General features: G+C 40.6%; 2 protein-coding genes and 1 pseudogene across 5 annotated transcripts in view; 2 read left to right on the forward strand and 1 right to left on the reverse strand.

Annotated features, from left to right (window-relative positions):
* The window catches only part of lamb4 (laminin, beta 4), a 77,799-nt gene extending 73,423 nt beyond the window's left edge, over positions 1-4,376 (forward strand). For all 3 annotated transcript variants that reach the window (XM_051381189.1, XM_051381190.1, XM_051381191.1), the window contains exons 33-34: positions 3,697-3,850; positions 3,977-4,376. In XM_051381189.1, the coding sequence (XP_051237149.1) occupies positions 3,697-3,850; positions 3,977-4,116 (294 nt within the window). In that variant the 3' untranslated portion in view covers positions 4,117-4,376. The remainder of the gene's footprint in view (positions 1-3,696; positions 3,851-3,976) is intronic.
* LOC127353840 (cadherin EGF LAG seven-pass G-type receptor 1-like) overlaps positions 1-25,801 on the reverse strand; it is a 147,680-nt pseudogene that overhangs the window by 16,089 nt on the left and 105,790 nt on the right.
* The window catches only part of lamb1a (laminin, beta 1a), a 36,133-nt gene continuing 16,736 nt past the window's right edge, over positions 6,405-25,801 (forward strand). Inside the window, exons 1-18 of one of the 2 annotated variants that reach the window (XM_051381193.1) lie at positions 6,405-6,488; positions 7,799-7,866; positions 9,043-9,242; positions 10,431-10,569; positions 11,347-11,420; positions 11,671-11,859; positions 12,109-12,172; positions 12,328-12,530; positions 12,622-12,742; positions 13,065-13,253; positions 13,362-13,538; positions 13,633-13,745; positions 14,009-14,088; positions 14,362-14,497; positions 18,076-18,234; positions 18,584-18,711; positions 19,779-19,899; positions 20,098-20,299. In XM_051381193.1, coding sequence (XP_051237153.1) covers positions 7,827-7,866; positions 9,043-9,242; positions 10,431-10,569; positions 11,347-11,420; positions 11,671-11,859; positions 12,109-12,172; positions 12,328-12,530; positions 12,622-12,742; positions 13,065-13,253; positions 13,362-13,538; positions 13,633-13,745; positions 14,009-14,088; positions 14,362-14,497; positions 18,076-18,234; positions 18,584-18,711; positions 19,779-19,899; positions 20,098-20,299 — 2,335 coding nt within the window. In that variant the 5' untranslated portion in view covers positions 6,405-6,488; positions 7,799-7,826. Of the gene's footprint in view, positions 6,489-7,624; positions 7,867-9,042; positions 9,243-10,430; positions 10,570-11,346; positions 11,421-11,670; positions 11,860-12,108; positions 12,173-12,327; positions 12,531-12,621; positions 12,743-13,064; positions 13,254-13,361; positions 13,539-13,632; positions 13,746-14,008; positions 14,089-14,361; positions 14,498-18,075; positions 18,235-18,583; positions 18,712-19,778; positions 19,900-20,097; positions 20,300-25,801 lie in introns of those variants that run through there. The other variant, XM_051381192.1, reaches the window with a different exon arrangement.

Below are 25,801 nucleotides of genomic sequence, written 5' to 3' on the forward strand. Positions count from 1 at the left end.
GGACTAAAGTTATTATAGGACTCTGTTATATTCAGACATGGCATTGAATTAAACACTTAAGGAATCTCCTCCTTAAATTTAGCTACAGCACTGTCAGATAGACATCTGCTGTAGGAAGTTTTGCCTAATGGCTTATAATCTAATAATATGAATTCAAAAGTTATTAAATAATGGTCAGATAGGAAAGGATTATGTGGGAAGACTATTAAATGTTCAATATCAATGCCATATGATAAAACAAGGTCAAGAGTGTGATTAAAACAATGAGTTGGTTTATTTACACTCTGACAGAAGCCAATTGAGTCTATTAATGATATAAATGCATTACTAAGGCTGTCATTGTTAACATCCACATGAATATTAAAATCACCTACAATAATTACTTTATCTGATTTAAGGACTAAACTTGATAAAAACTCTGAGAATTCAGATATAAAATCAGAGTATGGTCTAGGAGCGCGGTACACTATAACAAATAGAACTGGCTGCAGTGTTTTCCAGTTTGGGTGAGAAAGACTAAGAACAAGGCTTTCAAATGAATTATAATTTAGTTTAGGTTTAGGGTCCATTAAAACACTTGAATCATATATGGCTGCTACTCCACCTCCTCGGCCAGTGCCTCGAGGAATGTGAGTATTAATATGACTGGGGGGGTGGATTCATTTAGGCTAACATACTCCTCGTGGGACAACCAGGTCTCAGTAAGACAAAGTAAATCAATATCATAATCTGATATTAATTCATTCACTAAAACAGCTTTAGAGGACAGAGACCTGATATTTAACAGCCCACATTTCATTCTCTTATTTTGTGCTACTGAGGAGTTAGTTTTAATTTTTATTAGATTTTTATGTTGAACTCCTCTTTTTCTCCGTTTTTATTTCTTTAAATAATTTAGGTGGTCGGGGGACAGACACAGTCTCTATGGGGTTTTGGGTGGGTGACTGTTCTAAAGAAAGCGCAGAGAAGTGTGTAAGACAGTAGCTCAGCTACCTGGTCCCAACTCTGGACTGAGGTTTTAGAAATAAACTTTTCTAATATTTATTCTATTTCTAATATTTCTAGATAAGAGAGCCGCTCCATCCAAAGTGGAATGGATGCCGTCTCTCCTAATCAGACCAGGTTTTCCCTAAAAAGGCTTCCAGTTATCAATGAAGCCCACATCGTTTTCTGGACACCACCTCGACAACCAGCGATGGAATGACGACATGCGGCTATACATGTCATCACTGGTCATATTGGGCAGGGGTCCAGAGAAAACTACGGAGTCCGACATAGTTTTAGCATAGTTCCAGAGGGTGGGCACTCTCCCTAGCTGCAGGCTTAGGTTGAAGATCCGTTGTAGTGGTTCCCCCAGTTCTGCAGCACAGGTCTTCACACTTTGTCCAGGCCTGCTGCTTTCCTGGGCTGGAGCTTCCTCAGCTGTCCTCTGACCTGGTCTGTGGTGATGTGAGGCAGGGATTGTGTTGAGGTGGGGGAGGAGGAGGGGGGTGTTGTGGTGTCAGGGGGGAGGTGTGTAGAGGGAAGGAGAGATGGCTGTGTTGAGGGTGGGGGTTGGGGGGACAAGGGCTGGTTAAACCTGTTGAAGAAGTCATTCAGCTCGTTCGCCTCTCTGTATGCATCCCTCACATTAGCATACAGGAGATCAATTGTCCTGTTGTTTCTGGTGGGACAGTCTACAACCTTGTGAAAAACAGCCAAAGTAGAATCCAAAGTTTCATGATTAAAGTCCCCAGAGATGATCATAAATGCCTCAGGGTGCTGTGTCTACAGCCTTGCCTTGACGGAGTGGATCTTCTCACAGGCAGTGGCTGCACCTGGCTGCTCTCGGAGGGATGTAAACAGACGGTGATCACATGTCTGAACTCCCTCTGCGAGATATGTCCTGGGTTACACCAGCGGTTGTTGACATACATGAGTCCCCCACCTTTGCTTTTTCCGCTTGCTTTTGTGTCTCTGTCGGCTCTCACAGCAGTGAATCCCAGCAGGTCCACGTTAGCATCCGGTATGAGGTGGTTTAGCCATGTCTCCGTAAAGATGAACAAGCTGCTCTCACAGTACTTCCGCTGGTTGTTCAGCGCGGACAGCTCGTCGATCTTATTCGGCATTGAGTTCACGTTCCCCATGATTATGGAGGGAATTGATGGCTTGTAGCGCCTCCGATTCTCCTCTAGCTTGGCCTTTAGCTTAGCCCCAGCCTTGCGGCCCCTGGGTCTCCTCCTCAGCTCTGCCGGGATGGGGTGTCGTATCCTGGCTCGTCACTTTGTGCAGCAGTTCTTCTCTTGACTAAGTGAGAAAACTTGGTTGCATTTTAAAGTAATAAATATCCATAGGATATATAAAGCACACAATCTCTTCGCAAGAAGAGTATAAAAAGTAGAAAGAGGTTAAAAATAGGTTAAAAGAGCTAAAAACTGGAGAGCTACTGGAGAGGCAGCCATCTCCTACTTGCCCTATCTGTCTATCAGAAACTCCCCTATTTACTGGGAGAAATGCCCAAATGTCAAATAATTGCAGCAAAATATGTCTCCTCATGCCACGAACTGAGGACAACCAGTGGAAACTCAGACGGATAAATATATAAAATAATTGATTTTTAATTTTTATTTATTTATTTTATAAATTAATTATTTTTTATTTTTTGTCTTTTAATATATGTATATATACACACACGCACAAGTTTACAGTTTTATCTATTTTATGTTAATTTTAATATTTTTTATTTTTTATTTTAACACACATGCTTACTATTTTATTTATTTATTTTATTTTCATATATATTTTCTAACACACACACGCTTACTATTTTATTTATTTATTTTAATTTTTAATATATTATTTTAATTTTCTTTTCTTCTTCTTTGTTATTACTATTATATTGACAACAGACTACTTGTTTTAACTATAGCCTGTTACTGTACTACTGTTTTAATTACATTTTTAGTTGACACAAACTGATTGATTGATTGATTCATTCATTCTTTCATTCATTGTAATTAATTACTTATTGACTGAGATTGATTGATTGTGACTGTGATTGTGATTGAGTCAATCATAGTTACAGTATTACCAACAGAATAGATTATAATTGATTTATTGTAAATATTGTTTTCCTTTATTGTTATTATTTTTAATTCCAAATGCTTGCTTTGGCAACAGTGTTACGTCATGCCAATGAAGCCATTTGAATTGACAGACTACTGACTGTGAGACAGACTACTGACACTGAGACAGACTACGGACACTGAGACAGACTACTCACACTGAGACAGAGTTCTGACAGTGAGACAGACTACTGACAGTGAGACAGACTACTGACGGAGAGACAGAGTACTGACGGAGAGACAGACTCCTGACACTGAGACAGAGTTCTGACAGTGAGACAGACTACGGACACTGAGACAGACTACTCACGCTGAGACAGAGTTCTGACAGTGAGACAGACTACTGACAGTGAGACAGACTACTGACGGAGAGACAGACTCCTGACACTGAGACAGAGTTCTGACACTGAGACAGACTACGGACACTGAGACAGACTACTGACACTGAGACAGACACAGAGAAGGTAACACACTGGAAGTACTACCATTTGTAGTTTTTGTTTGTAGTTAGTGTAGTTCCACCTGTCAGTTCACTAACTGTAGTGCTGTTGCTATGGTTACTACAGACTCCTATTTTGATTGTCTCTAACAGGAGCTGGACGATGTGATGAGGCTATTTGAGGTTCTAAAGCAGAATAAAACAAGTCAGGAGGTACATGGTGAAGCTGGAGAACGACTTAAGAAGATGATGGAGGAGGTAGAGACGATGAAGAGACAGATGGAGGACAAACTCAGACAGATACAAGGTACTAGTAGCACTTGTACTGTTTACTCTAATTTCCCTTTTAAAAGATCATAATTCATTTTTTTCTTGCAGCAGAGACATCAGTAGTACTGCTGCAGTAGTACAGTATATGTTTGTATGTTTGCAGATGTGGAGGAGAAGATCCATCAGCTGATCAGGAGTAAAGAGGAGAAAGCAGCTGAAGTGTCCTTGTTGTTGGAGACGGTGGATTCACTGCGAAAAGAAATCTCAAAACGAGCTGAAGAATCCATCAGCTGTACTACATAAATACAACCCAGTACTACATACTGAAACACAGATCCCCATAAAGAGTACTGAGTACTCTTGTGACCTGTTTGGGGGTCTGGACCTTAATGTCGTTGTTTTTATTGTCAGAAGGGTTAGTGTTAGGGTTAATCTTCACTCAATATAATTATTTTAAATGACTTCCTGTCTAAATCTGAACATTCAAATTTGTATGTTTTCTCTTATTTGTTAAATGTTTTGTTTGCTTCATATATTCCATTATTAAAATGTGGTGTTTTATTGATTGTGTGAAAAATGTTTCATTAAAGGGTTATTGTTCAGGAATAGGGTTATTAGTTAGGATAAGGATGAGGGATGAGGAATATGGTTACTGAGTAAGGATGAGGGGATTAGGTTTTTAAAGTTTAGAGACGATTAAAATCTCCAAAATCTGTTGAATCAGATTGTGTCCACCAGTTTATTGTTGATTCCCTTTGAAACATGTTTCTGACTCACTGACAGTATGTACACCAATTAGTCATAACTTTATGAGCATTGAAAGTAGGGAGTAAAGGCTGGCCTGTGTGGTCCGATCCAACAGACGAGCTACTGTAGCTCAAACTCCTGAAACATTTAATGCTGGTTCTGAGAGAAAGGGGTCAGAACACACAGTGCAGAGCAGTCTGTTGGTCTGGGGCTGCAGAACATTATGACTACCAGGGCGCCCAGGTGGTAAATGATGGTCCCTATAGAGTAAAATAGACCGTAAAGCAGGGTTTTGCTTTAGGCGGGGCTACCTTGTGATTGACAGCTCATTCTCAGTGAGTCCGTCTAGCTCAACGCACCAAGCTAGGCAGTGATGATTAGATATGGATCCAGATTCTGTTGTTGACTATTTCTCTCCTCAAATCTGTTCACAAACACATCTGGAATACCAGATCCTGTGTGACCAGGCGAGCCGCCATTGTTTCCAAACCAAGAGCAGCCAATGAGAGCAGCTCAACTCACTTTTCATGACCTCCGCTGGGTGTTTAGCAGCTGCCAGTTCGGGAGGCAGACACTCTCTCCACATTCAAGAGTAGGCTTAAGACATTCCTCTTTGATAAAGCTTATAGTTAGGGCTGGATCAGGTGAGTCCTGAACCATCCCTTAATTATGCTGCTATAGGCCTAGACTATCGGGGGATTTCCCATGATGCACTGAGCTCCTCTCTTCCTCTCTCTTTCTGCACTCATTCATGTTCCTTTAATGCATGTTACTGACTTCACTTCTTCCCCTGAGTTCTTGTGCTTTCTTGTCTCGCAGGTTCTCGTGGATCCTGGTGGAGCCTCCTGCCATGGTCCCGCTTGACTGCCATTGCTAATATCACTGATATTATTGTTATTATTATTATTACTATTATTATTACTACAGATACTATAATTACTATAATCAGTGCTCATTGTCTCCCATCGTTGTTGTCGTCGTCGTTGTCATCATCTTCTTCATGTTCATCATCATTAGTCACTACTATTAGTGTAGTTGTTGCTACTGTTGTTGCTGTGCACCTCTGTCTCTGTCTCTGTCCTTCTGTCGTTACCTCTGTTCTCTCGCTCTGTCTCTCTCTCTCTCTCTCTCTCACTCCAACTGTTCGAGGCAGACGACCACCGAACAAGAGTTGGGATCTGTCCTAGGTTTCTGCCTCTTAAAAGGAAGTTTTTCATTTCCCCCGTCGCCAAGTGCTTGCTCATGGTGGTACTGTTGGGTCTCTGTAAATAATGTTATAAGGAGTTCGGTCTAGACCTGCTCTATTTGAAAAGTGTCCTGAGATAACTTCTGTTATGAATTGCCGCTATACAAATAAGATTGAATTGAATTTAAGTAAACACCAACATGGAGACGACCATAAAGCCCAACTGGAGAACTGGACAACCAACTGCTCTCAGTGGATTTGTATATTTCCAGAGATTATTGATTGAATCAACTACATATAGGACATAGCTCTAGAGTTTATCCACTGTTTAATGGTTATAGATTATTGATCGAATCAACTACATATAGAACATAGATCTAGAGATTATACACTGTTTAATGAGTAAATATTACACAGATCTAACTTTCAATAAATAAAACATATGTCAAGTTAAAGAGAAAATACTGTGGTTGTACTACTTTCAGCTAGGCTTTTTAACAGGATCAGAGTTTTGACTACAAACTGCTTCATTGTGTGTGTGTGTGTGTGTGTGTGTGTGTGTTAATTTTTGTCCTCACACAGACGAGCTGATCTCTGATTGGCTGGCAACTCGGCTCTGCAGGCCTCCACACGTTCACAGTCATTACCCACAATGCAGCGGGGGACTCAGTCCTGAATAAGTCTTCAGATCTTCAGGTGGGGGGTCGGGAACACACAGACACCTCCTCCTTTGTTGTTCCAGGTGAGGGTTAACTGTGGGGGAGGAGTGTGTGTGTGTGTGTGTGTGTGTCGGGGGGGTGGGGGGGGGGGGGGGTGTCAGGAATGTCTTTTCTCTGTCCTGAGGGGGAGGGGGGGGGGGTTCTTCATTACACAAAGAGAAAAACTATAAAACTACTGCAGAAACTATTGAAAATTAGAATTGTGTTTGTTTGTTGTTGTTGTTATTATAACGTAATCAACTGTGAGTTGCTTCTGAAATGATAAAACACATGAACATATTTAAGTGATATGTGGTCAGAAGTTCACCTCAGGTTTAAAGCAACAGTTTTCCAAAGGAAGTTCTAAATGGAGTTCTGACAGTTAATATATACAACATGGCCAAATGTGTGTGGAGAGCTGCATGTTTAATTTGTGTTTGTTCTTCTCTTTGTTTTGTCTGGGAATGTTAATTAATTCATTTAAAATATCAATTAATTAATAAATATGAATTCCTTGATTGATTATTTCATTTATTTACTCGTCTGCTGTTACTCAAAGATTTCTATTCAGAACAGAAAAGACTATGGAGAGAGTGTCCACATACTTTTGGCCATATAGGGTTCATTGTCTGAAGGAGTCAGACAGGAAGGCCTAAGAGTTTGTTTTCACAATAAAGTTTTCTGTTGTTTTTGTATGTGTGTGTGTGTGTGTGTGAATATATATATATGTTCATTATTTGTTCATTTTGTGTTGTTTGTAATATATTGATATATTGACATAATATATTATCAAAATTTGTCTCTTATTTCTGTTACAATGATATGGTTTTTTTTCAAAAGTGTCTGTGAAGAACTTCAGTAAATATAAAAAAAATATTTATTATGATTTTTTTTATAAAATAATAAATTCATGATGTCCAAAAAACAACGAGGGATTGTTTGTTTGTGATCTTCTTATGAAAAAATTAAATAATTTAAACATAATATACAAATATAATAGACACAAACATTTCTAATGTAATAACGCTTTTCTAGTTGGTTTTTCACATATAAATCTCTTCATTTGTGGATCCATGAACCTGATTTCTCTGTAAAAATAATCTATTTAACAGAATACACATAAACACCCAGGTTTATTTTGAAAGGCAGGCCGGATATGTGGCAGACTGAGGAGGCGGGCTCTCAAGTCTGAGGAGGTCTCCGGGGTCCTGGGGGTCTGGCAGTCTCTGCAGGATTTCAGGAGGTTTAGACGGTTTGAGGGTGTCTGGTTTCTGGAGGTTTTCACAGTCTGAATCTTTGCAGAGTTCTCATACTCTGGAGGTTTCTGGAGGTCTCAGGTTCTGTTGGTTTTTAGGTTTTCGTCTCTGAGAATCAGAATCTGGATGATCAGCATGTTGGAGCTTCAGCAGGCGGTTCTGCTTGGTGAGTTTACTCTGAAAATACAACAGTACTTCATCAGTACTTTATCAGTACTATAACAATACTTAACCAATACTGTGATACTTTATAAGTACTTCAGTACTTTAACAATACTTTATTAATACTGTAACAATACTTTATAAGTACTTCAGTACTTTAACAATACTTTGATTAAAACTGAATCGACCATTCAACCAATAGTTAATCAATCAGTAATTTTGTTGATCCCAACTCTCTCTCAGTCTTTGTTTCCCTTTGAGTAAATCAAACAACTTTTATGGATACAGTGATTCATTGATCAACAGAGAAAATCTTTATCATTAATCTGGTCAATCAATTAATTAGTTACTGATATACTGGTTTATTGATTAAAGGAGGGGCAATGAAATCTATTCAATCAAATCAGATTTTTCTCTTTTTGATGTTTTGGACATTTAAGGAGTCTTAAGATATTTTAGAGACTGATTGATTGATTGTTGTAGAAAATAATGCTTTTTAATTATTCATTAAATCAGAGGTATTGATATGTCCACATGTGCTCTATAGATAAATAAAAACATAAACAAATACAGCATTCCCATTGTTGTTTTTGTTGTTGTTCCGCAGTAGTATCCAAACACACACAAATAAAGAAACCACTGAGTGTTAACATTTGTCAAATTTACAATTAAGCCCAAATAATAAAAATTCTGTCACATTTCTCCTCAATCAAGAACTCTCAAACTCTTCTAAACAAATATAGCTCTAATATCTGGGGAAGCACATTGGTTACAGTTTACTGTGTTTGGTTGCAATCTGTAACTTCACCACTAGATGCCACTAAATCTAAACCTTTAATATGTTTAATGGGTTTAGAAATTATTAATGATAAAACAACTACTCTCAAACTCTTCTAAACAAATATAGCTCTAATATCTGGGCAAGCACATTGGTTACAATTTGCTGTGTTTGTAAAATCTGAGTTTGGTTTCAATCTGTAACTTCACCACTAGATGCCACTAAATCCCCGGACCTTTAATGTGTTTAGAAATGATTAATGATTAAATCAGAAGTGGTGTCGTTATTTACCTGTCAGTCAAATGGGGGCGGGGCTTCAACACCTCATTGTAGTTTTTCTTTTAAAGTCTGATTTTAATTCTGGTTAAGTCAGATTTTCATAATATGAGTCTCTGCTTTTAGCTCTGCAGGTGTTTACCTGTGCTCAGGTGGGCAGGGCCCAGGATGACGTCAGCCTTCCAGAGTTCAGTGACGTGTGCACTGAGGGCAGCTGTTACCCAGCAACAGGAGACCTTCTGATTGGCCGAGCCCACCAACTGTCATCCACCTCCACCTGTGGACTAGGCCAACCCCAACCGTTCTGCATCGTCAGCCACCTGCAGGTAATAAATACTATATAAAGATAAACAACACATAAACAATATAATATACAGGTAAACAACACAGAAACAATATAATACACAGGTAAACAATATATTAAAAATATGATATACAGGTATCCATTCTCTGGGGAAGACATCAGTCTGGTTGGCCTGTTTTTAATTGGTTTAAATCTTAATGACAGAGATGTTTTTGTAAGCACTGAGAATGTTCAGTGCTTTGCCGTTGATATGTCAGAGTTTCTCTTTGAAGCCAATACAGAGACAGTGCTGCTCACTGTAATTTGAAAAAATGATTACTGTAATGCTCTACTTTCTGGTCTCCCCAAAAAGAATATAGCTCAATTACATTTTCTTCAAAACCTTTTCTGGCTGAACCAGACGTGAATTAAACTGTTTAAAGAAGTGATTCTCTAATTAACACACACACAGCAGATTTCAGTCTGAATACCTCCTGCACTGTTTCTGTCCTGCTTCAATTTGATTGAACAGTGTTTAGTCTTTAGTTAAAGTGTGTGTGTGTGTGTGTGTGTCTGTGTGTGTGTGTGTGTGTGTATGTGTGTGTATTACAGTCTGAAGTGTTTCCTGTTTAAATCAGCTCCCTATAAGGGAACGTAGAGCTCTGACAACAGACAGATGTTTGTCCAGATGTTTCTGTGGAGGAAATAAACTGTGGGTGTCCAATCAGGATGAGAGAGTAAACTGAGAATGCTCAGTGTGAAGTTGTTTCTGTAGACAAGGTTGGATATCGGTCAGACAGACAGACTGGTAGCTTTTGTTCTACTGCCAGAACAAACATTAAAGTTGATTTCATCCTATATCTTTACTGAACGGCAGCAGGTGACAACAGGTATACACAGGTCAAAGTGAACAAAGTAAAACTTTAACACAAAGTCCCTGACACCAGAACTTTAAAGGCTCAGAACAGAAAGAAAATCCAAGGTTTCAAATAAAATCTATAATTAATCTGAAGGGAAAGAAACTTATTATAAAGTGAAACAGTCGAAGCTTTAAAGGCTTAAACTTTTTTCTACAAAATGTTGTTTGACTTTAGAACAGGAAGTAAATCAAAGAGATGTAATTCGTGTTGAAAAGTCTGCGGTCAGGAAGTTTCTTCTGATCTCTTCTGAGCTCAAGCAGAGAGGAATGTGAGGAATTCATACCCCCCCCCCACTGTGTCTTATTAACCAGGAAGAGAAGAAGTGTTTTGTATGCGACTCCACGGACCTCTACGACAAGCTGACCGATCAGCCAAGAGGTCATCGTATCGAGAATGTTGTCACAACGTTTGCTCCGAACCGACTGAAGACCTGGTGGCAGTCTGAGAATGGTGAGAACAACCACACACAGGGCAGAGGTCAGTCAGAGGGCAGAGGTTAGAACTCCTCCTCAAACTACAGAGGCAGCAAGATTCACAGTCTGATTAACTTATCACAGATCAGCTGACATTATTTTATTAAACCAAGACTTCTTGTCAGAGTCAAACAGCCCCTTTCACACAAGGTTGTTCCAGGAATTAGACCAGGAACTCAAAGTCTTGCTGAGACCAGTGTTTCTCTATTGGGGGTATGCATACCCCTTGAGGGACTTTTGAGTACTGCAGGGGATGGAAATTCAATAAACCACATTTTATATTCAACATGTTTTAAATGCAATCATTAACTGCAGTAAAACCTCACAGAAGAAGACGAAGAAAAGCACTGATGTTTATTCACTGTGAACGGGAAACCAGTGTCAATATTCAATGACAAAAATTAAGAAAATGGATTTGCGAAAGAAAACAAACTTGCATCAGTATAGGGAAACATCTGTTTTATTAGTCATCTGTTATCTGTTTTTTACAGTCAATAAATCAGAGACTGATTTTCTTTTGTTTTGCCAGACATTTCTTGTGCTGGTTAGGGGAAACCTGGAAAAAATATTTAAAATAGGATAATAAAGGGTTGATGTACTGCTTTAGACTAATTACTGAGTCGTAGACAACCATTTGTGATCCAGAGACATCATAAAGTGATGAAAAGAACAACTAAAACTGGCTGATCTAATACAAACAATATTATAGCTTATTGATTTAATGATGTATCTCCCTGTTTCTCACTGTCTGCAGGTCTGGAGAATGTTACCGTCCAGCTCAACCTGGAGGCTGAGTTTCACTTCACACACCTCATCATGACCTTTAAGGTAAGTTCTACACAGGCACGTTTTTCAGGCATCTATAAGGTGTCAGCAGTTCACACAAAGCAACTGATATGCCTCTGAGCTGTGGGTGTTTGTCTGCGAAAAAACTGTCAGCGAATGTAAAATCAGGACTAAAATCACGTAGTGCTGACTCTGCTGTCTGCTGGTCCAGCCCAAGAAGAAGAACTTGTTTGCTCTCTGTCGTCCTGTGGGATCAACAGAACTGTTCTCTAACACAGTTCTCTCTCCTCAGACGTTTCGACCTGCTGCCATGGTGATTGAGCGGTCGGCTGACTTTGGGAAGACGTGGCAGGTTTATCGCTACTTCGCCTACGACTGCGAGACTTCTTTCCCGTCCGTTTCCAACGGTCCAATGCAGAAGGTCGATGATGTCATCTGTGACTCACGTTACTCTGACATCGAGCCGTCCACTGAAGGAGAGGTACTGCTGACCGCTAGTCTCTGTAATTAATGTTTTAAAGAGTTCGGTCTAGACCTGCTCTATTTGAAAAGTGTCCTGAGATAACTTCTGTTATGAATTGGCGCTATACAAATAAAATTGAATTGAATTGAATTGAATTGAATTGAATTGAAATAGTCTGCTAACCACTGGGTTAAAGGGTAAATGATGTCATAACACATCTGATTCACTGTGATGTCACAGAAGATAATTTGTAATTTTTTTCCCCAGGTGATTTTCAGAGTTCTGGACCCGGCGTTCAGAATCGATGACCCCTACAGCCCCAGAATCCAAAGTATGTCTCCTCGTACCGACCTGGTTATTGACCTTTTATAACTCCTATATGATCAGTTAGGGATATTGATCAACTATTATTTAACTTTAATGACTGCTATACTATGTGTTGGGTTCTTAATCAGTCAGTCACTGATCAGCTGTTATTGATTGTAGACATGTTGAAGATCACCAACCTGCGGGTGAAGTTCACCAAACTGCACACACTTGGTGACAACCTGCTAGACTCTCGGATGGAGATCAAAGAGAAGTATTACTACGCCATCTATGACATGGTTGTCCGAGGGAACTGCTTCTGTTACGGACACGCTTCCGAGTGTGCCCCCATCCAGGGAGCCGGGCAGATCAGGGAGGGCATGGTGAGTCCTGGGGGGAAACGAGGAGTCTTGAAGGGACCAGGTCTCTGAACATTGATTGATTATTGATTATTTTATGATTTTGTGTCTTCAGGTTCATGGTCACTGTATGTGTAACCACAACACTAAAGGTCTGAACTGTGAACAGTGTCAGGACTTCCATCACGACCTTCCCTGGAGACCAGCTGAGGGACGCAACACCAACGCCTGCAAGAGTGAGTCAGTAGTAGTAGTTTTCTCTGGTCTTTACCTCTGTCTCTGCTGGTCCCTTCTGGTTTATACTGATTTATTCTGGCCTCTTCTGGTCTTGATCACTGCTCTGTACTGGTTTCTACTAGTCCCTATGATTGTCTGCTGGTCTCTACTAGAAGACAGCCAGTACAAACCCAGTCCCTACTTGGTTCTAGTGAACTTAGATTAGACCTTTGATCTGATCCTGATCCAACTGTCCCTTCAGTTTGTTTTATAAATTCATAATGAGCAATAATCAATCATCATGACTTGATCTATTGGCTTCTTCTTCTGTGGTGTCTGTAGAGTGCAACTGCAACCAGCACTCGGACTCGTGTCACTTTGATATGGCCGTGTTCGTGGCTTCAGGAAACGTCAGTGGAGGAGTTTGTGACGAGTGTAATCACAACACTGCTGGACACAACTGTGAGCAGTGTAAACCGTTCTACTACCAGCATCCAGAGCGGGACGTTCGAGACCCCAACATCTGCCAACGTGAGTCCACCACTGAGTCCAGACTGTGACCTTTTTTTTTCTGAATGAATCCTCTGTAATGAAGTCTTCCTCCTCAAAGTGAATTTTGTCCTGTGTGTGTTTCTGTAGCCTGTAACTGCGACCCAGTTGGCTCTCTGAATGGAGGAATATGCGACCGGATGACAGACGTTCGAGCCGGTCTGATCGCCGGTCAGTGTCGCTGTAAAGTCAACGTGGAGGGAGAGCGCTGTGAGAGCTGCAAAGAGGCACACTATGGGCTGAGTGACCAGCCTGAAGGCTGCAAGGGTACGACCTGACATGTAACACCTACAACATACACAAATACACTGCGTTGCAGCATGTACACTCACTGTCACTGTGTATTATTACTGTGTTTCAGCATGTACCTGCAGTCCCGTGGGAACAGTTCCGGGAGGAAATCCATGCGACAGTGAAACAGGAAGTTGCTTCTGTAAACGTCTGGTGACTGGACGGGACTGTGACCAGTGTTTGGTAAGAAATTACATTAAAATACATTTACTGTTGTTACACAGCATATGTTTATTGTGTGTGTGTTTATGTGTTTAATCTGTGTGTGTTTATGTGTTTAATCTGTGTGTGTTTATGTGTTTATTGTGTGTGTATACGAGATTTCAGCCTGGATGACTTCCTCTCTCAGCTTTAAATCAGGTTTTTTACAGGACTGAAAATGACTTAATGATGTGTCTCTGACATCTGCTGTGTGTGTGTGTGTGTGTGTGTGTGTGCGTTTTCAGTCTGAACACTGGGGTCTCAGTAATGATATGGACGGCTGCAGGCCATGTGACTGTGACCTGGGAGGAGCCATCAACAACCAGTGAGTTCAGATCCAAATCACAGCTAACTGCTAACAGTTAACAACTAATTGTTAGCATTTAACTGTGTCTTTGTCCTAATAAACAGTTTTAACCAGATCCTAGTTTTCTTGTTTTAAATCTGCAACACAAGAATAAAACAAGATGTAGCTGGAAGTACAAATCACAGGACTGGAGATACAAAATAACATGTAATTCAGATGAATTAGATCAGTTTTTTTCTGTTTCAGTTTTCTTTTTTGGTTTGACATTTTCCACTTCCGTTCTTCCTGCAGGTGTGATCAGGTGAACGGCCAATGCGTCTGCAGAGATCACATGTTTGGTCGACGCTGTGATCAGGTTGAATCGGGATTCTACTTCATCGCTCTGGATCATTACACGTATGAGGCTGAGGATGCGAAGTTTGGACCTGTAAGTCACCCTTTTAACCTTTGTGTGTATGTGAATGAATGAGTAAGACCAAAATAGTGCAGCAACTAAAACTAAAACACTAAAAGAAAGGTGAGGTGGCACTGGTGAGGGGTGTCACAGGGGATATTGTCAGGACTGCTCCTTAGTCTGTTGAAGCGCAGTAGAACTCATTAAGCTCGTTTGCCAGGCGCAAGTCATTTATGGAGTGGGGGTTTTAGGATTGTAGTTGGTTATCTGTCTGAGCCCCTTCCAGACAGAACCAGAGTCATTGGCTGAGAATTTATGTTGAAGTTTCTCAGAGTATTGTCGTTTAGCTTCTCTCACCGCCTTGCTAAACTTGTACTTTGACTCCTTAAACCTTTCCCTGTCCCCACTCCTGAACGCTTGCTCCTTCTGCAACTGTAAAGCGCCCAGTATACTCGACGCACTCGAGCTGTCGTGCGACAACGTGACATTAAAATGACGTAGATCTCGCTGGCGCGCCAGGATTTTATCCCGGTCACGCCGTGTCGCGCACCACTTTTTTTTTTCAGCTGCGTGCGACAAACCGGAAACAGGAAGATGGACAATCTGTACGATCCTTCAATAAAGGAGCACAGAGTTGCCGGAATTCATGGCGAGAAATCGCCATGAATGTTGGAATTGAGGAGGACATATGCTGGAATATTTGGAAGAACCTCCGCGACCGATTTGGAAAGAAGAAAAAAAAAAAATACTTTTTCTTCTTCTAGTGCGTAGAAATAGCAAACTCGGTAGCCTTTCCTCACTAGCGACACCTCTGTTCAGGAGAAGACTGCAACAAGTGCCGCGACCACCACGCGCAAGTATAGATAGTCACGGTGATCCCGTGACGTCACGTTGTCGCGCGACAGTTGGTCTGCGTCGAGTATACCGGACGCTTAACTGTCTGAGTTTGGCTGTGAACCAGGGTTTGTCATTGTTATAACTCACCCTGGTGCGTGAAGGTCCAAACACGCCTGGAGATCCTCCGCAGCTTCACTGGTCCGGATTCAGATTTGAAACCTTAGTGAAATGTTTTTACCACAATATCTAGAAATAGAGAACAAACATTTCAGCTGATGTACTGTGTAACACTACTGTACTAGCTAATCAATCAGCACTGACCAGTTATATTAGTAATAATTAATAAATTCATGTTTGTCTCTACTGTTGAACAGCAGCTGATAATTGAACTTCTTCCTCATTTCAATTCAATTCAATTCAATTTTATTTGTATAGCGCCAATTCATAACAGAAGTTATCTCAGGACACTTTTCAAATAGAGCAGGTCTAGACCGAACTCTTTAACATTAATTACAGAGACCCAACAGTACCACCATGAGCAAGCACTTGGCGACAAGGGCAAGGAAAAACTGCCTGTTAAAAGGCAGAAACCTAGGACAGATCCTCCGGCTCTAGGTGGGTGGTCGTCTGTCTCGACCAGTTGGGGTGAGAGAGAGAGAGAGAGAGAGGAGGCTCCACCAGGATCAATAAGAACCTGCGAGACGAGAAAGCACAAGAACTCCGGGGAAGAAGTGAAGTTAGTAACATGCATAAATGGAACATGAATGAGTGCAGAAAGAGAGAGGAAGGGAGGAGCTCAGTGCACCATGGGAAATCCCCCGATAGTCTAGGCCTATAGCAGCATAACTAAGGGATGGTTCAGGACTCACCTGATCCAGCCCTAACTATAAGCTTTATCAAAGAGGAATGTCTTAAGCCTACTCTTGAATGTGGTGAGGATGTCTGCCTCCCGAACCACAACTGGAAGCTGGTTCCACAGGAGAGGAGCTTGGTAACTGAAGGCTCTGGCTCCTGTTCTACTTTTAGAGACTATAGGAACCACAAGTAGCCCAGCATTCAGAGAACGTAGTGTTCTAGAGGGGTAATAGGGTACTATGAGCTCTTTAAGATATGAAGGGGCCTGACCATGAAGAGCTTTATAGGTGAGGAGGAGGATTTTAAATTCAATTCTACATTTTACAGGGAGCCAATGCAGAGAAGCTAGTACAGGAGAGATGTGATCTCTTTTTCTAGTTCCTGTCAGTACTCATGTTGCAGCGTTCTGAATTAATTGGAGCGTTTTAATGGACTTATTGGGGCAACCTGATAATAAAGAGTTGCAGTAATCCAGCCTTGAAGTAACAAATGCATGGATTAGTTTTTCTGCATCTGTCTGTGATAGGATGTGTCTAATTTTTCTAATATTACGTAAATGAAAGAAGGCGGTCCTAGAGGTCTGCTTTATGTGGGAGTTAAATGATAAATCCTGATCAAAGATAACTCCAAGATTCCTGACAGTGGTGCTAGAGGCCAAGTTAATGCCATCTAAAGTAACTATATCTTTAGACAGTGAGTCTCTAAGGTTTTTGGGGCCAAGAACAAGAATTTCGTTTTTTTCTGAGTTTAACATCAGAAAATTGCAGGTCATCCAGGATTTTATGTCCGTAAGACATGTTTGTAATTTAGATAATTGATTAATTTCATTGGGTTTGATTGATAGATATAACTGTGTATCATCTGCATAACAGTGAAAGTTAATGGAGTGATTCCTAATAATGTTGCCTAAAGGGAGCATATATAAAGTAAATAGTATTGGTCCAAGTACAGAACCTTGTGGAACTCCATGACTAACTGTAGTATTTATTGAAGATTCATCGTTAACATGTACAAACTGCGAGCGATCTGATAAATATGACTTAAACCAGCTTAGTGCGGTTCCTTTAATGCCAATTTGATGCTCAAGTCTCTCTAAAAGAATATTATGGTCAATGGTGTCAAATGCAGCACTAAGATCTAATAATACAAGTACAGAGACAAGTCCATTGTCAGAAGCAGTCAGAAGGTCATTATTAACTTTAACCAGAGCTGTCTCTGTGCTATGATGAACTCTAAATCGTGACTGAAAATCCTCAAATAAACTATTGTTATGTGGAAATTCACACAACTCTTTGGCGACTACTTTCTCCAGAATCTTAGAGAGGAAGGGGAGGTTAGAAATCGGTCTATAGTTGGCTAAAACCCCTGGGTCCAGAGTGGACTTTTTTTATTTCAGAGACATTGCTGTAAAAGTAACGTTACACAGAAAGTAAGGAGAAAAGCAGAAAACTGTTCTTCTGAGGACAGCTTGCATGGATGATTGAGACTAGTTTACTTTAGGTACTTCTTGAGATTTGTGTATACGCAGAAGCAGAACTGAGATGTGATCAGAATTTGCTGAAGAGGGATAAGAAAGAGCCTTATATATTTCCCAGAAGGGAGTGTAAACATGGTCAAGTGTGTTACCACCACGTGTAGATGGCTGATTGCTGGTGATGTTGCAGCAGGACTTTGCTTTAGGTTGCCATTGTTCCATCTACCACAGAGCAACCAGGTCTACATCCAGACATCTTTTATTAATTTAAAGTTTGTTCTAAACTTCAAAAAGACAAAATGTTTACATTTCATGACTTTTCTTCTTGTCCTGGTGAAAATGGTTGTACAGATTTCTTCACTGTTTTGTTGTTCAATTATTTGAACCATGAAAATAGAAGACAAAGAGCACAAAGGATGTTTCATTGGTCTTCTTGTTTCTTTAGGGAGTGACGGTGGTCCCAAGGCCCCACCCTCTTGACCGTAGTCCCACCTGGACAGGTATTGGTCTGGTCAATGTCCCAGAGGGGGCCTTTCTGGAGTTCTCTTTGGACAACATCCCCCACTCCATGGAGTATGACATTATCATCCGCTACGAACCTCAGGTAGGATTGCTGTCAGCAAGGTGTAGCTCCGCTCAAACCATGTGATTGGATGCTGTTGAGATACATTAACAGGCAACATTCTGCAACCCCAGAGTGTATTCCTAACACCTTACAGAAAATGCACACAGTCTGTACATTTGCTGCTTTTTCACAAATCTAACAAATACACAAAATACAAAAGTTTTATCTGTTTCTCCAGCCAATTTATAGGCAGTCCAGTAATAATAATAATAATAATAATAATAATAAAACATTTGTGTGTAGAAGTAAATTAATAGAGAGAACAAGATAAGTAATAATTCTAAAATGTTAACATTTAAAGTTTAAGTTCTGTTTGTTTGTCCTGCAGCTGCCTGACCAATGGGAGGAGGTCCTGATGACAGTGATGAGACCCGGACCAATCAGAGCAGACAGTCGCTGTGTCAACACTGTGCCCGACGACGACAACCAGATGATCTCACTTCACCCTGGCTCACGGTTAGATTCAACAATTAACAATTTTACTCAAAAAATATAATAAGTGTAAGTTGATTTCAGGTTCAATAGAGACAGTTTTGGAGGAAAAAGGAGATTGTTTACGATGACGAGATTTATTCTGTTGTATATATTTATTCCCTATATTCAAATATGGTGTAAAAATTTACATCTTTACACAGATGTTATACAGATTTATTTTCCATAAAGATGTACATTTTTACACCATATTTTGACAGCTCTCACTATCATAATTTAAAGCTTCTGCATGTAACTGTTATTAAACTGTTGCTAACAGCGCCACCAGTGGCTGTTCAGTGAACTGCAGTCAGTATCCTGTTGCATCATCCTGGGTGCCAGCCAACAGTGACAAACACTGAATGCTGTAAAATAACTGACAGTCATATTTAAAATAACGGTACTATTTGCAATGTTCCTATATTTTATTTGGACCATTAGTTCCATGCTACTAACTAGCTCGCTGTTTACAAATCACCCCATCACCCAAAACCACGAGGAAGACAACCTCAGTTTAGTTTCAGTTAGCCTGCTGGATGCCCATGCCTTGCATCGCTCTTGGCTAGAAAGCTAATGTCATTAATTGTCGGCTAAAATCAACACATTTTGTCAGAAAACATAAGTTAGTATCATGGATCATGTTAGCTGGGGGACAAACTAATTTTCATAGCAATAATGTTAGCAAGAAAGCTTACATTATAAAATGAAATAAAACAAATAAAATTGAAAATTGAACATTAGACAACTAACATATCCACTCAGATAGCTAAGCTTAGCCAGCCAGCTGCAGCTTGTTAGACCTGTTTGTAGATGTTTGCAGACTCCATTTATAAGCTAACGTTAGCTAGTGTTGCACACCTTTGACACTGTAGGGAAGAGAGAGAGAGAAGGTACTTGGAGCATAAGCGTTTATAAGCTTTTATTGATTGTATTATTGAGCAGCTCCACTTATGTCCTCTAGAAATTATTGTAGTTGTCTTTGGTCATGTGCTTTCAACTGTGAATTTCTGTGTGAGTGAAATTGTTTTCTTGTTTCCTGACTATCACCTCAGGTACGTGGTTCTTCCTAGACCAGTTTGTTTTGAATCTGGTCTGAACTACACAATTCGTCTCAGTCTGCCGCTGTACTCGACCCTCAGTGACGTCCAGTCTCCATACACACTCATTGACTCGGTGAGGAACCTCTGATCTGATCTTCAAACACATAGAATATGAAAAAACTACAGCTAACCTTGGTGCAGATTATTCTCTCAATCAATCATATGAGGTCTAAAATGATCCAAAATGGTCATTATAGTCCATTATAGTGACGTCTTTAAATATCTTGTCCAATGACTAAAGATATTCCGTCATGGTTTTCTTTGTCCTCAGATTGTGTTGATGCCTCACTGTAAGAACCTAGAGATCTTCACAGCCTCAGAGGGAGGAGACTCCATCGGGAACAGTGGTTGGGAAACTTTCCAGCGCTATCGTTGTCTTGAGAACAGCCAGGGCGTCATCAAATCTCAGATGACTGACATCTGTCAAAACTTCATCTTTAGCATCTCCGCCATGTTGCACCAGGGAGCTAAAGGTACACCAGTCCACATTCACAATCTCCCACTGCGTGTCCAAGATTTGTTCCAACCAGTACTTTATTTTATATTCTGTGACTAAGGTGTGCCATATGAGCTCTGACCAACTGGTTGAAATGTCTGGAAAAACTTCCAAATTTTAGTGATTTTCTCTGCGGTACCAACAACATCCAGAGGATGAAGCTTTGATCACTGTATGAAACCAGAGAAAAGTTTCAGAAGAAGAAGATAAACAGACTCCTGAAGAATCTGCTCAGCTCTGACCTTTGAACTCTTTGGAATGAAAACAGAAAGGAGGAATTACCCTCAGGGTAAAATAAAACCTAGTTCTGTCTCACACATATACCCAATTTCCACCTATGTGAACCTAGTGCTAGTTCTGGGCTGCTGCTAGTGCTTATTCAGAGTTGGTTTAACCTGAGAATGGGCTTCCATGGGCTAGAGAGCCACTATAGAGCCACGCCATTATGTTACTGTGTACGTCTCCAAAGTTAGCGTAAATTATTCTGTAATAATACTATAAATTTCCATACAGTCACAGTGAAGGTGAACCAGAGCATTAATATGTTTACCTTCATTAAATCACCTGAAATCAATTGCATACTGCTACAGGAAAACCGTACATAGCTCCACACACATCAGACTGGTCGCTTATAAGTCGATATTTTCATGAAGGAGACATCCAGTTCATCAGAGCCTCTTTTCCAACTTTCTTGTTAGAAAAAGCAGTGTCTTGTGATTAATCCTCAAAACACACTGTAGTGAAAATGCTGTTGTGTATCATTAATTACTATGTGACCATACGAGTCTAGAGACATTAATATTATAAATATTGATGGAATTTTTGAAATTCTGTTGTTATTATTGTAACTAGCTGATGGAAGATCATACGGCATCTGTCTTTGGCTGCAGATTTGTGGTGTTGTGTTCACATTGTAATGCTCTGAACCAGCCAGATATTTCCAGATGTAAAGCTTTTGGTTTGCTGAGCGGGCATTATCACGTTTATCTGTGATAGAAAAGGCAATGAGATCAGTGATGTGACTGTCAGAGAGAGTATTTAATAATCATCACACGCTGATTATTTATATTCACCTTCAGCGAGCTCTTTTGAACGTTGCCCTGCTGCACATACATGACAGGATAAAAGACCTTGCACCTTGCTCTTTGTATTTATTGTTCACAGGGTGCAAAATATTAAACCGGCAGAATGAACATAACTACATATAAAAAATAATACTAATATTAGGCTGCAAGCAGAGATAACCGGGCACTTGCACTCCACGCAACTTGGGGTGTGCTGCGGCCGCGTCACGTGCTGGTGTAACACGTGCGGACCATAGCATGAAAACTTCACGTAAATCAGATCAGAATTGCCACACAACGCTTACTTCCTGTTGCCAGTAGGTGGCGCTATCTTTATATCTGAATATTGTCATGTAGACATGTTCAGGTGTCACTGAGAGTGAACCATGTAAGCTGAAGTTATGAGGACATGTTCAGAGTGGGACTGTTAAAGAATATGTGAAGTTTAGTGGAGATTGGACATTGTACACTGAAGTTGATTACTATCTGTTTTTTGGTGAATCATTGAAATTTGATGACATGCCATGGACACGCCTTTCACATACAGTCACAAATAGCACAACGTTTTATCTGCAGTTTGTTTTGATTGTACTGACCAATTTTGAAAATTATCCAATATATTCCCCAGGAAGAGTTCGTTCAAATAAAGCGCAAAAAAAGCCCAAAAATTACCGCAAAATTCAGAACGGGCGACTTCAACCCCACACTACTAATTTATTTTTATTTTTTGGGGCTTTTATTGCCTTTATTTGATAGAACAGCTGAAGACAGAGAGTAAAGGGGGGCAGAGAGAGAGGGGATGACACGCAGCGAGCCCCGGTACATGGGTCGCCAGCGCTACCCACTGAGCTAACAGGGTGCCACACTAATAGTTAACTAACTATCACTATTAACCCTTTAGGCGCCAGGTTTTATTTTTAAAAATACTAGATTTTGACATCTAAGTTTCAGGAGGCTCTGGCTTGAAAGTGGTTTGAGATAGAGACAAAGTGTAAATGAGACAAATATTGAGAATGACCTAAAGTTTATCTAGGGAGTATATTTCCCCATCTAATTTGCATATTATGACATCATATGGCGACGGCCATATTGAATTGTATAATTTCCATGAAATACCTGATATTTTGAAAGAGAGTTGAACTTATTTCATCAGATTCACTCCCCTCCATCCATTTGTTATGTTGTCCACATATCAAATGAACAGGTAAAAGTAAATTGTAAGCCAACAGTTGTAAACTAGAACTATTACTACCACAAAACTCATGTAAACAGTAGGCGTTTTTTATGATTTTTATACCCACCACCACCCCCCCTATTGGAGGACACTTTTTCTTTTCTTTTTTATTCTCTTCTGATAATAATAATAACAGTAGGCGTCTTTTAGCTGCAGAGGCCTAATCTGTGCCCATCTTTCCAGATAAAAGTTTGTAGTATTTGTAGAGTGTGGAACCTCTCATTGCAAGGCACAGTACAGAGACAATATGAACAATATTGAGACCCCACCACATAGCCTAACAAATGGACAGGCACACTACTGCCGCATCGGATGGCTGCGCCACTGCCGCGCATGGACGGGTAGAAAGAGTGAACACTAACGCTGGTCCCAGCGCTATTCTCACCACCCCCGCTACTTCTACCACATCCATTAGCTCCCTTACTGATACTACGAGTTTGTGTTGTACTCCCACCTATGTTGGGCAAAGGGTTGTGTGTCTGTGCTTGTGTGCTTCCCTTGCTCTGCCCGGCAGCGCCGGTGCACAGACGCACTGTGACTATCACTCTCACTAATCGACCGGCCGTCATCTCCCAAAGGTAGATTTTCCCCTTCAGAATCAGAGTCAGCGAATAGGAGACCCATCACTTCCCTAATCGTCAACTTTTTGCTTGCCATTTTCATTTATTTCGTCTCAATAACTCCTAAATCCAGCAATACTGCTTCAGCATAAATAGCGCCCTGGCACACTATTTGCGGTTTCTCACCCAACAGTTTGGATGGGACTTCGTCGAACATTTTGCATTGAAACATGACGTTTTTCTGAGCTAAGGTCTAAGTACAGGATGTCTGCCAACTAGTGGAGGGGAGTATGAACGACATATAACACTCTATTAGGAGAAAACAGCTGTTTGATTCAGTACCACGTCCTGTCGCAATTTTGCGACTTTGGCACTTAAAGGGTTAACCTCTCAGGCTCCTGCAGAGAAAGGCAGTAAAACGACAACACTATAACGACAACTTTCCCTTAAAGTATATGTAGTCGAAGTTGTTATGAATTGTTTGTAAGCCAAGCGTAACAAAAATATTCTGGATAAATGAAATGAGGAATTAGAAAAAAATGTCCACTCCAATGTACATATGAGCTCTCCCGCTCACTCCCATGCACCGCGCATGCGCGAGGAAACATAAAATACATACCTGACCGTATGGCCGTGCCAGCACACAAGCATGCAGACAACCGGGGAGAACCCATACTCTACTACTATACAAAAACTAAACATATCAAACACTGTAATGAGTCATAAGATACTCATATTGATCGTTAACTATCTGAAACAGCATAGGATGTGATCATCCCAGGTTGGATAAAAGTACAGTCAATTATCTGGCTCCATTGTTGGGATGACTTCTATCTTCACATAGTCGATAGCTTCAGTAGCATCCAAAAACTCCTTTTCCTCATTGTTGGGAAATGCAAAATCTAGCAGGAAAGAATATTCCAAAGCGGACACCCGGTCTCGCCCGCAGCATCTTCCTGATATCTGTGAAAGCCGCTCTTGCTTTGGCGACATTGGCCGTGTTGGCCGCATATTTTCATTGTATTGGAGTCTGCCGCCTCGTTCACCTCTCTGCACCAGGCGTGAGTGCTCAACTATATTTCCAAAGATTTGATGCCATCAACTTTGCTTGGACTCACTTTGTGTCCTCCTTCAATGAACTAAAGAAGTTCTTGCAGGGTGTTAAATGTAATTTGTAAGTTGGATGTTGTTTAATTATGGAATTATAAACTACTCCATCAGTCGCTCGCTAACGCCCCCCTACTGACAAATCTGAAGTTGATCCGATCAATTTCCTTGGAGGAGTTGTTCAAATACAGCACGAAAAAATCGCTAAAATTGACCATGGAATTCAAAATGGCTGTCTTCATATTGGGTTTGGGTTATGGGTCCAAGAGGCCTTTTTTGTTCTCTGATAAGGATACACATGCGTGCCAATTTTCATACATGTCGGTTGTACATATCTTATGGGTTGATTCTGGGGGGCGTGGCTAAGCCATTTTGCGATGCCTATCTACAGGACAAGACAATACCTTAGCCTTCGCCACGACTGAATTTTGTGCAAAGTTTCATGTGGTTTCGGGCATGTTTAGCCCCCCAAAAAGTGTTCAAATGTTAACAGAAAAGCTGATTTTTGCCACGTCGCCATGGCAACATGGTTCTACGCAAATTCTTAAGATTCATAATATGTCATCATTATCGTCCTAAGGAACCTCTGACAGAATTTCAGCTGGATCTGGTCAACCTGCTGAAAGATATAAATAAAAGTATAGAAATGACACTTCCTTTCACCACTAGGTGGCGCTCTCAGTATTAGTTAATATTATCACATAGAAGTGTTTAGGGCAGGACCCTAATCATACATGTGAAGTTTGGAGCAGAATGGACAATGTACACTCAAGTTATACTAACTTCATGTGTTCTGGTGGTATTTTGACGCCACGCCACAGACACACCCTTTAACAAACTGTCCCCACAACCATGAAATATCATCAGCAACATGTTTTGCATTTCCTGACTAAATTTCAGCTAGATCTAATCATCCTGCTAGAAGTGGAACATGGAAGTATGAAAAATTACATTGCCTCTCACCACTAGGTGGTGCTCGCACTATTACTAAATATTATCACATAGACGTGTTCAGGCAGGACTCTTATCAAACATGTGAAGTTTCGTTGAGATCGGATCATGTGCGCAGAAGTTGTGACAAATCCCTCTTTCATGGCGAGTCGTTGAAATTCCACGCCATGGACACACCGTTAGACGGAATATCGTAAATAGCACAACTTTCAATCGTGAATGTCTTTAGATGGCTGTGTCCAAATCTGAAGTTCATCCGATCAATTCCCTAGGAGGAGTTCGTTCAAATACAACGTGTGCAAATCCCCAGAAATGGCCGCTAAATCTGGATTTTTTTCATCTGGATAAGATCTATGCGTGTGCCAATTTTTATGCATATTGGTGAAAGGGGTGTTACAGTTTATAGGCCCCTGAGGGGCCATTTTGCTATGATCATAGTGGACCCCTAGAAAATACTAAATTTTTCGCCACAACTGACGTGTGCCACGTTCCATGAGTTTTCGAGCATGGGAAAGCCTCCAAATATTCATTCGTTTGGGAGGGAAAAGAAAAAGAAGAATTCC

Source organism: Dicentrarchus labrax, unplaced genomic scaffold (assembly GCF_905237075.1).
Source record: "Dicentrarchus labrax unplaced genomic scaffold, dlabrax2021, whole genome shotgun sequence".
Classification (NCBI taxonomy): Eukaryota; Metazoa; Chordata; class Actinopteri; family Moronidae; genus Dicentrarchus; species Dicentrarchus labrax.